The sequence below is a fragment of the Miniopterus schreibersii genome (assembly GCF_964146895.1).
Source record: "Miniopterus schreibersii genome assembly, chromosome: 5".
NCBI classification, from domain to species: domain Eukaryota; kingdom Metazoa; phylum Chordata; class Mammalia; order Chiroptera; family Miniopteridae; genus Miniopterus; species Miniopterus schreibersii.
In genome coordinates, this window is record NC_138106.1 from 59,146,037 (window position 1) to 59,160,373 (window position 14,337).

General features: G+C 37.0%; 1 protein-coding gene across 11 annotated transcripts in view; it reads right to left on the reverse strand.

The window, feature by feature from the left end:
* BBX (BBX high mobility group box domain containing) overlaps positions 1–14,337 on the reverse strand; it is a 253,040-nt gene that overhangs the window by 52,785 nt on the left and 185,918 nt on the right. For all 11 annotated transcript variants that reach the window (XM_081138095.1, XM_081138103.1, XM_081138102.1 and 8 more), the window contains 2 exons: positions 13,126–13,193; positions 1,017–1,097 (listed from right to left, as the gene is read on the reverse strand). In XM_081138095.1, the coding sequence (XP_080994221.1) occupies positions 1,017–1,097; positions 13,126–13,193 (149 nt within the window). The remainder of the gene's footprint in view (positions 1–1,016; positions 1,098–13,125; positions 13,194–14,337) is intronic.

The following is a 14,337-nucleotide window of genomic DNA, read 5'->3' on the forward strand; positions in this document are numbered from 1 at the left end:
ATGAAAATGTTGAGAACCACCAGGAAAAGACATTAGAGAGGGGAAAAAATCTGAAACTAAAAATACTCTCCTTATACAGAACTCTAAAAATACTCTCCTTATACATTTGCCTGTTATGGGACAGGCAAATGTTAGGAAAGCTGAGTAAAAGACAATTCAGGTGATCAAGGGAAGACCACGTGCTTTAAAGTTCAGAAAAAAATTAATCAATGAAGGCTCCATATTGAGTCCTAGGGTAAATGAAGATATTCTGGGAGGCATTCTTGACCTTTATACTTGATATAAAGGATAATGTGCTTTTCTACATTGTCTCTTTCAGCCAATGTTAGGGATCTACTGAGCCCAACAGGTTTGACAAAAGACAATAAGACTTCAAAAACTGCCACTGCATGCTAAAATTTAAATTAAAAGTGAACTAAAAAAAGAGGGATGTATAGCCAATGAACAACCATGAGCTGCTTCTGTCTTCTGATTTAACACCTGATAAGTGACTAAGTTCTAACAATAATTCGACTATATTCTTTTAAAAAATTTTTACTGATATTAGAGTGAGGAAGGGAGTGAGAGAGAGAGAAAGAAACACTGAAGTGAGAGAGGAACATCAATTGGCTGCCTCCTGAACACACCCCAACCGGAGATCGAACTCACAACTTGGGTATGTGCCCAGACTGGGAATCGAACATACAACCTTTCAGTGCACAGGATGATGCTCCATCCAACTGAGCCACGCCGGCCTGGGATCAATTATATTCTTAATTTTACTATCCATGAATAAAAATTATTGATGAGGCTTAAGTCTAATAATATTCAGGACTTATTAATAAGCTTTTATAAACATATAGGTATTCCTTAATTAAGAGACTCTAGAGTTCCAAAATACCATTTCAAAATTTGATTTTCCCATTTATAGTCAATTGAGCTATGCAGAGTTCTTCATTGCTTTAAGTTACTGTCATCAGCCCAAATTTAAGTTTATTTTACAATTTCCCTATTAAGTATACATTGCAATGTATTACCTCAGCAAACTGAAATAATGGTGACTTCTGGCGCAATTCAGGGGATTCTGAGACATCAGGCCTGCAAGTGCCAGAGGATATCTGAAACAAGGAAAGACGGGATGAGCATCACAGGAATAGTTTCTGGAATACAACAGAAGATAAATGCCACCTAAAATGTTCCTACTTGAGAAGAGAATGGTTTTAATTGCCCCAATTTGAGGCAATGCTGTGAAAATCTGCAAAGTTTTATACAAGGGGCCATTCAACTGTAAATAATGCCATAAATAGCAGATGAGCAAGACAATGCATTTTAAAAAGTTAATGTTCACCATTTCTATAATGATGCCCATTTGATCTTCTGGATTTCTGCCACCAATTCCAAAGAATATCTACTTCTTTCATGCTCTGGGTTTCTCCAATATTTCCTATCACCGGACTACATAAACACACAAATGAGATGTGAAAATACAAACCTTTTAGGAAAACAAAACTAAAATCACATTCATGTTTTTCAGGGTTTTCATGTGTTTATACACAAGCCCCTATCTTAGAAAGGTTAGTATTTACATAAGAGGAATTTCTTTTATACTACATATTTTCTTTTGTACTATTTACCATGTTGGGTAAACATTTAAAGTTCTGCTACCATCATTTGTGATTTTTATTATAAATAACAGTTACCAAAACATCACTTATTTATTTTCGAAATTCTTGCTATTAATCAAGTACTCCTCTTAGGAAACACATTCCCTGACTCATTTCAGCATCTGGGTGACACAATTTCTTAGGTAGACAACTGCAATTCAAGTCACAGGAATCACAATGTTAGAGAGGGAAGGATTTCATTGTGCCTCTGACCTAACCCTTTTACAGCTGAAGGAACTTAGCACCAGAGTGGCGAACAATAACTCCCTCCCAACATTCAATGATCTTATTTTTCATCTACAGGGCACCGAACACAGATACTACAAGGCATAAATATCTGCTTATTACCCATCTCCTCCAGGGGCTTTGTTTTCTGCAGAATATGCAACACTGACTGGGTACAATGTAGATACTCAACAAGTATTTGCTGAATGAACTACATGAAAGTAGACCACAAGTCCTAAATCACAATCAGTGTATTCCCTTCCCTCTTTCCTGCATGACAAGGTTAGGGAGTGCTAAGGAAAAAGATATCTTTCACTTTAAAGGAAAAATAGAAAGAAGTTAAAAATACTTTTAAATAACATTTCTAACAAGAAAATACCAAAGTCCACTGTGAAAATCTAAAAAAAAACAACACACAGCAGACAAAGCATCTATAATATTATCTCCTAAAGATAAGCGCTATTAATATTCTATGTATATTCTTCCAGTAGTGTATGTAGATACTATTTTCAACAAAAATGGGATAGGGTACTATAGTTATCGAGTGTTCTTTTTTAAAAAAATACATTAATTCTCCTGTGTTATTAAGCCTTTTCCAATGTAATTTTAATAGTTGTTAGGGATTATATCAGATGGCTGAATCCCATGGAAAGAGCTGATAGTCACCCAGGTTACATTCCTGAGAATAGTTTCTCCCTGAACCTCTTCATTAGACACTGAAGATGTGATTTTCAAAAAGCATCACAGACCCTTGGGCAGGCGCAAGCACTTGAAATTTTAATTGTCACTTTCGGATTTGAAAGAGTAATGGCTACCTTCTCTCAGAGATAAGCTCCACAGAGAAGATGCAAAGCTTTAATTTGCCACCTGTGGTCTGGCTGCCAAAGCCTGACTCCCTCACTGGCACGTGATTCCTTGACAAGTTTTGTGCCAAATGGCCCAATCATGTTTTTATTTGCTCCCCAAGGATTTGAAGCCAGGGAGACACAAAATACACTAATAAGAAAAGGCCAACAAATCCTGAAATTATAAGCCACAAAAAATTCCTTATTAGAATGAGCATTTGAACAAAATATATCTTTATATTAGCATTTAGGAATAATGAAAAAAATCAATACTGTCCTGGTTTATAAAGGTATCCTGTGTTTAGCCCCTAGATATCCTGGTAAATGATCAAGATTTGACTTAAAATCAAGCACAGGACTAAATGAGAATTATAAAGTGTCTTTATGAAACTTTAATAATGTTGGTTGTACACATGACAGAAATCTATAAAAGATATTTGGGATTAAATACATTACCATTTAGGTAGCTAGCAAAATTGCACAATGCCCATATAAGATATATTCTTATTTCAGGTCCCATGATGAATGAGAAATAGTTACCATTTATAAAGAGTTAAGTTACTCTATGCTTAATTAGAGTTCATATTAACTGTAAGAAGAAAAGTCAACTTTCTTTCAAGTGCCATTTATAGATTATTTGGCCATAACTATACAAGCCATAAAGTTTTAAAGTTAAATAAGACCCTTGGCAAATCATTCTGATGGTCTTAAATAAAACTTTCTTCATAAACGGAGAATTCAAATGTAAGTAATTACTAAGGTATCTGTAATCCGGCACATTATGTCTATTGTACTATCCAATCAAAGAAATCTATGCATGTGGACCGGCCTTCACCATGAACCTGGGTGCAGAGCAGATGCACAAGGAGTGTATGATGACTGCTTGATTCTCTGTGTGTGTGTGAATATGAAGAATCTCAATGACCCGAAGAGGAATCCCACAGCAGACGCTGCCCAATGGTTAAAACATCAGTAACAGAATCACTAAGGCTATGCATTTTACTCCAGTGGAACACATCCTCTCTAAAAATCTACTCTTATTTTAAAGCAGTGCTGATTTAACATATATCTTCAGTGTAGTATAATGGAAAGAGAACAAAATTAGGAGCCAGGAGAATTGGATTACCACTGAGCTATGTGATTACCTGACTCTCCGGTCCATAGCAGAATACGAGCAGAAAATCAGGTGGGGCCAAGAGTGAGCATAAGAAAAAGGGAGAATGTGAGAGAAAACAGTGCCAGCAGCAAGAGGACACAGGGAGAAGGGAGAAAAGCCAAAACGAATAGACACAAATGCTTACAAAGCATTGTGGTCTATCTAAAAGAAATAAAAGTAGGGCAAATGGCCCCAAAGTTTCTCCTGAAGGCATCAGTTCACTGCAGTAGTTAATATTTATAACTATGATTCTAAGTTGTCAGGATAAGAATAATCATAAGATATATCCTTTAATAAAAGGCAGAAATGCATGTGACACATACTAGACATATTTCCATCTAAAATCTCAAAATGTAAAAATGGTTCAATGGCATGGAAGATGTATTTACGGAGAACTCATTCTTGAGTACTTGATAAGGCAGGCATCCAATTCAAGTGTGAATACTGGTGCATGCATGATATGTACACATACACACTTGGTAAAGAAATCTGGGATAACATCCACATAAAATGAAAAAGGTATTTCCACAAAAGTTTCCTATTTAACAATGTTATTAGTTAGAGGATTCCAGACCTTGTTGCCTTGCTGTTTGTATTTACAGTGCTCTAAATTACTTATTACGTGGGGCATGCTTGTTATAGATAAACATCAATTCCTCAATATCCATCCTTATGCTAGCATCGGCTTACTCTCTAAATAAAACAGAATATAGAGTCCAAGATATTTTCTCGTTAATTAAGAGGAAAGAAAAGACACTAAATAAACAGAGGTTAAATAAAGGAAGAAAAAAACCAATAAGCTGTTTCTAGAAATAGTCTCTGAAATAATTCATAAAGCCACTAGGTGTAGCTATACACCCAAGAAAGAAAACAGCTAAAAGGGATTTCAGAAGCAAAATTAACCACATTTTCAACTTCCTTTAAATCCAATCTTCCCTTTGATTTAGCAATAATTCACAATAACCAAGGAAGAGGAATGATTGGTATAATTAAGAATTATGATGAAGTGGTATTTTCCACACCCCCCCCCCCCCACTGGTGCTATTCTGATCCTGAAAACTGTAGACATGGAAACTTGATCCAGGCCCCTGATATAAAACAAGATCGCACCAGTCAGATACACTGCAAGTGCTTTGGAAAGCTAGGTATTAGCAAGAGCCTGTTCCTACTTCACAAGGCCGTAGCCACCCACACCTGGACTGTAATGAACACACAAGCAACAATAGAGGTAAGTGCACTTGTATCTAAACTACATCAACTTGCCCTTGCCAACTGAAATACTTATTGAGTACTCACTCTTTCAACAAATGTTCAATAAACACCTATTATGTGTCACCCCCAAAGACTGCTGCTTTCAAGAAGCTTACATTCCACTCACACGCATTTTATGCTGGGGAGTAAAATAAGGCTAAGGGAATGTGTCTGGCCCTTAAATTGCTGTATTCAGATGCAGGGGAAAGCTACACATATAATAATGTAAGTGTATAACGGTGGAATACTCAAGGCCTAGGGAGGGCAGAGAAGCAGCCTCCATTCTTCCTGGGGATGGTGGGGGAAGGTAAGTAACATCTGAGATATACCTACAAGGAATACCAGAACTGTAGAAAAGATGAAGTAATGGCAGGAGGAAAGTACGAAGGCAAGTGCCCAGTAGGTGCGAGAAGCAGTGATTTTCCCCACGTGGCCGAAGGTTAAGAGGTCTGGGAATGTAATGGGAGATGAATCGGACTGAGAGGAATCTGAATTGTGTGTTACATTTGAAAAGTAGGCTGAAGGTAATGGGGAGCCGGCCAAGGATTTCAGTCAGAGGAGCTGCATAATGAGATGTGCAGCTAGATAATTCTGTCACTGGACTGCAAGATGACCTTGGCTGGGGAGTGACTGAAGGCAGGAGACCAATTAGAAGGTTAAGGGAATAAACCAGCTGAGATGTTGGGCCCCAATTAAATCAGAGATGGTATTTTCGAGGCCTCAGTAATTGTCTGGAAGGATGTCAGGGCTGAGGTAGAGAGGTCAGACAATGCTAGTGTTTCTAAGGTAGGCTAAAGCCTTTCACTGAAAGAGGGAATTTGAGGGAAGGAAGGTTTAGGGAGGCTGGGGGTGGGGTTGTCTGCTATGGGAGGAGAGTTTGGGGGTAGAGGGTTTCATTTCAGAGTTCAAGTGTAAAGATCCTGTGACTCCAACGTCCAGTGATCTGATTCTCACCTCGCTCAGCCTGACCCAGCCTTTCATATAACTGGTGGCTTCTGCCAGGTATCCTTCTGTGACAGAGTACCTGAGTGATCATTTATTTGCATTTAATATGAGATGTTAAATGAAGCTCCGAAATGAACCTGATCTTAAACGCAGGTGAATTAAAAGTAAGCATATTACATCCAAGTTAGTCCTTCAAAACATTTTTAAGGACTAAAATGAAGCCACTCTTAATTAAACCTAAATTAGGTTATGGAGAACCTGAGTCCTAAAGCACTGCACTTGGCTGAGTGATACCAGGCCTGAGCTACAGCGGAGAAGAGCACTGGAGGGCATAACCAGGTAACACTGCAGAGAACTGAGCATCCCCCAACTAGAACACATGCCAAATCACCTGTCAGAAAGGAAGAGTAAGTCCCTGGTTTTACTCAGGGCACCAGGGCTACCAGACTACTGACTTCATGCCATGAGTAAAGTTCTATTATTATAAGCCATGCGGCAGAGCCAGAACAGGCTCTAAGCCACTTCTACAAACAGCTGCTACCCCTTCCACCCATCTCTGGGAGACTGAGGAGCTCATGCAAGCTCACCACTGTCTTGAGCAGTGCAGCCTGGGAAACCATCGAGAATAGATGCTTGTCAATTAAGTTGGGTAAAAGGACCTGATTCCCTGGGCTTTGAGCCTCAGGGCTGACAGATGGAAGAGGCTGGGCTGGATGGGCAGTTCCAGCCAAAACGGACACTGAACAGTGATGTAAAACGTGGAGGTCTCTACCCGGGAAGAGAGAGAGTTCAAAGAGCCCATCTGCTATTTAATGTAAAATTTAAACAGAGTATGTTGCCTCACAAAATATGTTCAGAAGCTATATAAAACTGTGAGAAAGGAAGAAAAGCTTTCATGGCATGGGGGGTAAGAGTTGGGGAAGTGGTTGGAATTCAGTGTAGCCTAAGAAAGACACATAATCAAATTAGCTCAAAAGTACCCAAAAGTAGGAAAATTATCTTCCCTACTTCATCGATGTTAGAAATTAAAATAAAGGTGAAAACTTTCTATTTTATTTAAGTCTATATTTGTTTTAAATTTAACACACAATATTTAAAATATGGAGATAATCATTTATTCATTTAACAAATATTGGTATAACCACATTTTTTCTATCTCAGATTTCACCTATCTCATCATTTAGTGGAAAATATATGGGTTTAAATCTTAGTATTTCTTGTTCTATGACATTGAAGAGGCTATTTCCATCGTTTATGAAATGGGGATAATAATAATAAACCAGCCTCACGGGACTCATGGGAGGGTGAAATGAGGCCATCAGTGTAAGTGCGTAGCACAGCGGCTGGCCCCAGAAACAGAAGTGGCCTGAATCACAACGGCGCCCGCATGCTGCTTGAAGACTGACGCTAGTCTTCCTCCTCCTGGGTTCCAACCCCGGCTCTGTCACTTCACAGCTGCACAATCTTGAGCAGGTTATTTAACCCTTCTCTGTCTATGCTTCCTCACCGAATAGTTTATTATTTACTTGTAAAGAAAATAAGACTTAACTCATAGAGTTGTTATGAAAATCAAGGGTTACTCTTATGTAGTGCACTGAAGAGCAGTGCCCAGAATGAAAGAAGTGATCGATAAATGTTAGTGGTCATAACTAACCACACCGTAAGCAAGTGGGGAGCCCTGCAGCTTCAAGCCTATCATTATTCCTGATCTCAAGTTGCTTCGAATCTTCCAGGTGAGTCAAGACTTACACATAATAGACAATGAGAAAAATTGTAATACCTTTATTATAGAGTTTATAATAAAGGACACAACTAAATACAAGGGTGGGCAAAAGTAGGTTTACAGTTGGTACAGAAAATACAATAATTAATAAGTAATAATACATGAATAAACTGTTTCACACACTCATAACTGTAAACCTACTTTGCCCACCCCTGTATAATCAAGTGCTGTAATATGTAACACTGACAGTAAGCTGTGAAGGATTAGAAAGAGGAGAAATCAAATTTGGCTCAAAAAATCAGGAAGGGCTTCCTGGTGGAGGTGAGAGATTAATATTACAAACATAAAACAGAATATATTTATTATTTTCAAATTTCTGTCAGATAGAAATGTTTTGTTTTTAAATAGGCAGATGCTGTTCAACAAATGGAAATCAATGTGATTCCCTTTGCTTACCTCTAAAAACCTCACCTTAGGACACCAACAGAGACTTGTTCCTAATTTGTTCCCTGATGTGGCTGGAGCACAGAAAGTACTCTATGAATACTTGTCAGATGAATGAATGTGTAAAAAGATGGCACACAGCTCCGACACTGTTCAATTCTTATACAGGACCTTTAAAGTCCCTTAATGGAGTTGTGCCATCTTCAGCTAGCATTTTCTCCACTCACTATGACGCTAACTCAGATACTCTACTAAAGTTGTATTTCCTATATTGGTTTCTCTCAGGTATTAAAAAGTTGTCTTCTCCTTGAGCACCAGGTGATAAACAGTAAATTACAACTATACTTTCCTACAAGTTTTTAATAAACAGAAAATGTGTGTGTGTGTGTGTGCACGAACGTGCACTGCTAGTAAAGCATACTGTAGCCTGCAGGAGTAAGCCTGATATAATGTATGCTTTCAAGTTAAGTATAAAATGCCTAGAATAACTTATGGTAATAATACTAGATGCCTACAGGAATGCTTTCCAAGAGGGTTAAAAATGCCTTACAGGTTTTCTTTAATTAATCTTTAGAGATGTCTTGGGAGTTAGAGGCAAGAGAGTATTATTATTAGCTCCATTTTACAGCATGGAAAGCAAAGAAAAAAATGGCTTGATCATAGCTTTACTGTCATATCTCTTGGTTCCAACAAAAGAAAAAGACATTCTAAAATCATACTCCCCATACATTTGAAAGTTTGCCCTCAGTCATTCAACTAAATAGATACTGATGGCTCCCAACATTTTCACCAGCTATGATTACTCTGCCTAAGTTTTCTTATTTTCCACTATTCCCCAAAACATCCCTTCTTAGGTCCAATACTGAATACTGTCCTTCCCAATATTAATCCACCTATTCTATACATTATGCATTGAATACTCTCCCCCGTTTCTGAATTATATACTCCCTGCCTTTATTTTTAAATTTCAATTTAGCTTTACAATATAGAAGATTTTTAGTCCTGAAGATTACCTCTAGAAACTCTAGATCAAATTATGTATACTTTATTGTATTTTCATCTGTAGAGAACTACCTGATATGAAAAGTAAGGGCTAAACTCTCTTAATGTAACTGCCTTCACTTGAGCTCTTCCCAGAGTTTGATGTGAACATTAGTACTTCTGTTTCTTCAACTTTTTCTTTCTTGTTCCTTTAAATTAAAAAGAAAAATGTATACATTCACTTAAACCTCTGGGCATTGTTTTGAACAGAGTGGCTTTCTGCAGCCCTCAGATAGCCTGTTTTCTGCTGGCACTTACATCATACTCAATGACTGAATTTCCACCTGATTTCTGATTTAAACAGGTTTGCTAAAATCTCCTATTCATTGGAAACACCTCTTCCCATCTCCTTCACTATTCTGGAGTTATTTCCTAAGGAGACGTCTACGCTTACACTCTGTTTTACCGGGTCTCAGTGAAAACAACCTTAGTCCATTTTGAGCCAGGGATCACTCCTTTATGCCAGTCTTGCTCAATGCATCTAGTTTGCTTCTTTAATCTGTAAATTTTTTAATGACAAACATTGCTTTTTAAAATGTATCCAAAACATTTAATGCATTTCAATGTACTCTGGGTATAAAGGAAATATAGGGCTGATCATTTATGTAAAAAATAAAAGATCCACCCTGGCCAGGTAGCTTATTTGGTTAGAGAGTCATCCTCATACATCAAGGGTGCAGGTTCCATCCCCAGGCAGGGCACATATAAGAATCAACCAATGAATGCATAAATAAATGGAACAATAAATCTATCTTTCTCTCAAAATCAATAAAAAATAAGAAAAAACAATAAACGATCCAAAATAAACTTAAATGCAAACTTCATCCCTTTTATTCACCACAAAACACTGTCACCCCAATCAAAACTACAGAACCAAGCATGGCTCAGTAACAGTATCATATAAAAATGCTGACTTGATAATGCCAAAAATCTATTATGGCAGCTTCAGAGTTAATCAAAAGACTGAGAAAAAGAGAAAATGCAAATATTTTGTTTGTTATTATTTATCCACTGATAGCTCAAGAACCTATCATTTCTGTCTAAAAGCTCTAAGAGTACTTTAGGTAGATGCAGGAAATAGTACAGGCCAAAGAAACTTATAATCTCAAATTTTATTATTTCAGTTACAAGACTCTCTACCTTCTAGAATTAAAAAAACAACAACAAAAAACAGAAAAACTATTACCTATATTAAAATTTCCATATTTAAAAAAACAGACTTTTGAGGACTTGTTCTATGTAGTTAGGTTTCAGATTCAATAACAAAGGCAAGTCTCCTCCCTTTAAGAATAATATTCCGGAATAAGAATTATGTCATGGGAAGCTATTAGGATTAGACCTTCTCTGTGGCAGAATTTTTGTAAAATGTCACTTTATTTGACTGGTCATACCTAACACTATGTCAGTAGTATAAAATTTCTGTATCTTTCTCCTTAGCTCATTATTCTGCTGATTTTCTTTCTTAGAAAAATTCAAGTATTTACTGTATTTGTTTTAGCTTCATCATCTGCCTAGGTATATATAAGCCCCTAAAGTTATATGACCATGTCTCCATGTTTGGAATAAGACTTTGAACAGAAAATCAGGTGCTAAGTGAAGTCTGTTAATGCCTATATGACATAAACTAACTATATTTAAAGCAGCATTATTTTATACTTTTACTGCTTTATTGTTTCAGTATCTCAAGGTTATTTTCAATAATGACCTAAATATCTCTGAGATAAGAAATAGGGATTATGAAGAAAAAGCTTTAAAAAGCTGTATTCTTTTGTTTTCCAAGTAAATCTGCTTTTGATTTAGACTGTCAAAGTATACACTGTCAAAAGCTAACTTAATTTTGATAAACATCTCAAAATCCCACCCAAAATAGTAAAATAATCTCACTGTAAATGGTTGTTGAGTTTTTCCTACTAAAAGCAGCAGTGAGTCAAAAAAATTTGTTTTCCCTATTTATGCCTAAGAATCTTTCTTTCTAACAACCTTAGTTTGTATTGTTTTTCCATTCCTCACTTCCCCCAGCACATGATTGCACTGAATGCACACATATTATCTTTCGCTTTGTTAAATACTTCCTTTTCTAAAGCAACAAGAAATAAAGCATCTGTAAGAGCAAGTGGGTATAAAAAAGTTGTATTCTCAGAAGTGGTTCTTAAAGACCTAACTGCTGGCAACTTCTTTCTGAGCTGATTCCCTTCTATCTGATTCATTTCTTAAAACCAATTAGCTTTATTTCTTTAGCTTGAGAATTCTCAAAATGGTTTCGTTTCCTCCCCTTCATCAGAAATCAAAGGTTAAACACTGCTTTGTCAGATCTCTGCTGTTCTTGAAAGTGGCGAAGAGAAATTCTTACTAAAAAGAGCCCAGGAGTAGAACTTTAAGCAGAGGAGGAAAAGCATTCTTTTGTTTGACTAGCATTTTCATCTAATCTGTGAGTTCTATGGATGTTTTATGGGTTTACATGCGCTCCTGGAATTTAGAAAGAATGTTAATAGATGTTGGGAAGAAAACATCATTATAATCTAATCTGTTAGAAAAGATGATGCTGGCTTTCACAATACAATGCACTGTTGGAAATCATGAGTCAGACTGCGCTGAAAGGTCGGGTGTGCATCATTATCCCAACATTCACTTCACCTTTCGGAAAGTGCTTGGGACAGTCTACACCCAGGTCAGAGCTAGTCTGATTGCTATTAGGCAACACCCTGTGTTAGAAAGTGAAATGATGCTCAAGAATGTTAGGAAGTACAAACATGCTGAATAATGAATATGCAAAAGCACAAAGTGACATACTTACTTTTCTCAGCTAAAGATTAGTACAATGTAAATAACTACCAGTCCATCAACTTACACAGTTTTTGCTCCACTGAACTGAATGGAATCAAAATTAATTAAATTGAACATTTGGTCAACTATTATGGACCCCAGATGTAAATTATTTATAATAAAAGGCTTTTGTGATGTAAAGATCCTACATGGTATCTTCTAAAATCACTATTTGAACAGGCTTCAACTGTAATCTGTATGGCACACTCATGATTTTTTTTAAAAGTAAAAAAATATATATATCTGCAATAAAATTGGGCTGACTGCTATTTTGCCCTACATAACAACTTTGGTTGGGGATTGGAAAATTTCCATCTCAAGTACCTGAGTGTGATAAAATAACATGACCTTCAAGTTAATTGATCTGGTCTCTGGAAAATAGAAGAATTCCACAAATGCAAACTATGCATGGTAAACTGCTACTGCCTACCCATCAAAACCACACCTAAAAACATTGAGCAAAAGCAGACTATACAAGGGAACAAAAGGTCATAAAGCCAAGGTCAAGAAGGCCTGGGTCCTTTTCATTTTCCACTTTAAAGAATAAAACAACCTGGGAATGCCATGTCTCCTAATTTTCTAAAACAGAAATTTGGATTTATTCAGGTACCAGAGAGACGGACAGTTTCATGCTTCTTTAATCTCTCATCTTTTCACTAGCAAGTCTCAAGGAGAATGTGACAAAAGTAGGGAAGGTTAAGAATTGACTAGAATGAATCACAGGACCCACCCTACAGACCCAGGACAGTCTTCACAAATGCTAATTATCTGTATATTGCATTTCTTACTCCTAGGCTTACGGAACCTCAAAATCTACATCTGCCTTGTGTTTGTGTGCTCTTGGGCTCATTCGCACCACTTCTGTTACCCTCAAGGCACAATACAATGCACATACAGAGCTCAATGAAAACAAAAGTAAAGTCTGTTCAGGAGCTGTAAACAGTGAAAGTGCAGAACTCACAGTGTGAACAGAATACAAATGTCTGTATTCTCAACCCCCAGCATGAGCAGAATGAGGAACCAGCTTACCTCTGATGTGCCAAGAGCATGTTCTCCAGCTAAAAGCAGCATGCTCAGTCCTCCCATTTGAGTGGGATCTAAGTAAAAAACAAATCATCAATTTAACATCCATGAAATATGTATAATCCACACAGAGTGAAAAAAGGAAACTCACGAAGGGTAGCAATCAGAAATGCAACAGAACCACATATAGCTTTTCATAGAAAACTTTTCAAAACTCTTTATGCCTGGCACATATGTACTTAAGTACTTATACTTCTGTCAGTCTTTCATTTATTTCTAAATTTTTTAATAGTTCTTTATTGATTTCAGAGAGGAAGGGAGAGGGAAAGAGAGACAGAAACATCAATGATGAGAGAGTTGTTACCAATGGGCGGGCTGCCTCCTGCACGCCCCCGAACTGGGGATCCAGCCCGCAGCCCGGGCATGTGCCCTGACCGGGAATCAAACCTCCATCTCCTGAATCCTAGGTTGATGCTCAACCACTTAGCTATACCCGACCGGGCTTGTCAGCCTTTTAAACACTACTGTGGTCCCACCTTTCCAACATAATACATCCTTCGATACCATAGCTGTTTATAACGTGAATTATCTCCTTAATGTGATGCTTCTTTCCTGACTGCATGGAAAGTTTAGATGGATTTCTTTTAAAAACAAAAGAGCGCTTATGCTTATCGCCTAAGAAGTTTGACATTGTTATTCTCAAACTGTTATTTCTGCCATGTAAAATCAGGGCTCATAAAAAGAACCAGGCTATAAGAGGAACTAGAAAACAGAACAATTTTACAAATGGGCCTGCAAAATCTAGTAGGCTTTGTTCAAATAATGTTTCTTTAAAACTTAAAATTAAAAATGATGTCTTTTTGACATATTAAATCTTAGGGGTATAGTCAGGCCCTTCCTTGAAATAGCTTTAAGATTTAAAATGAATACTTTTTATATTACTGAAGTCTTTGTTTTCATTCCTTCAAAAATCAACAGAAACAGAAAGACAAAATAAAAACAACAAATTGGTAGATCTATGACCCAGGGTTATATTTAAACAAAGAAAGTATTATAGACAATTAGAAACACATATCCTTTAAGGCTGTCTTAAATAAATTAAATATCAGAACTGCAATGAAATAACATATGTAAAAATCCCTAACTCAGTGTCCATTGTAGTACATGTAGGTCCTCAATAAAAGAGTTTTTAGCCCTGACCGGTATGGTTCAGTTGGT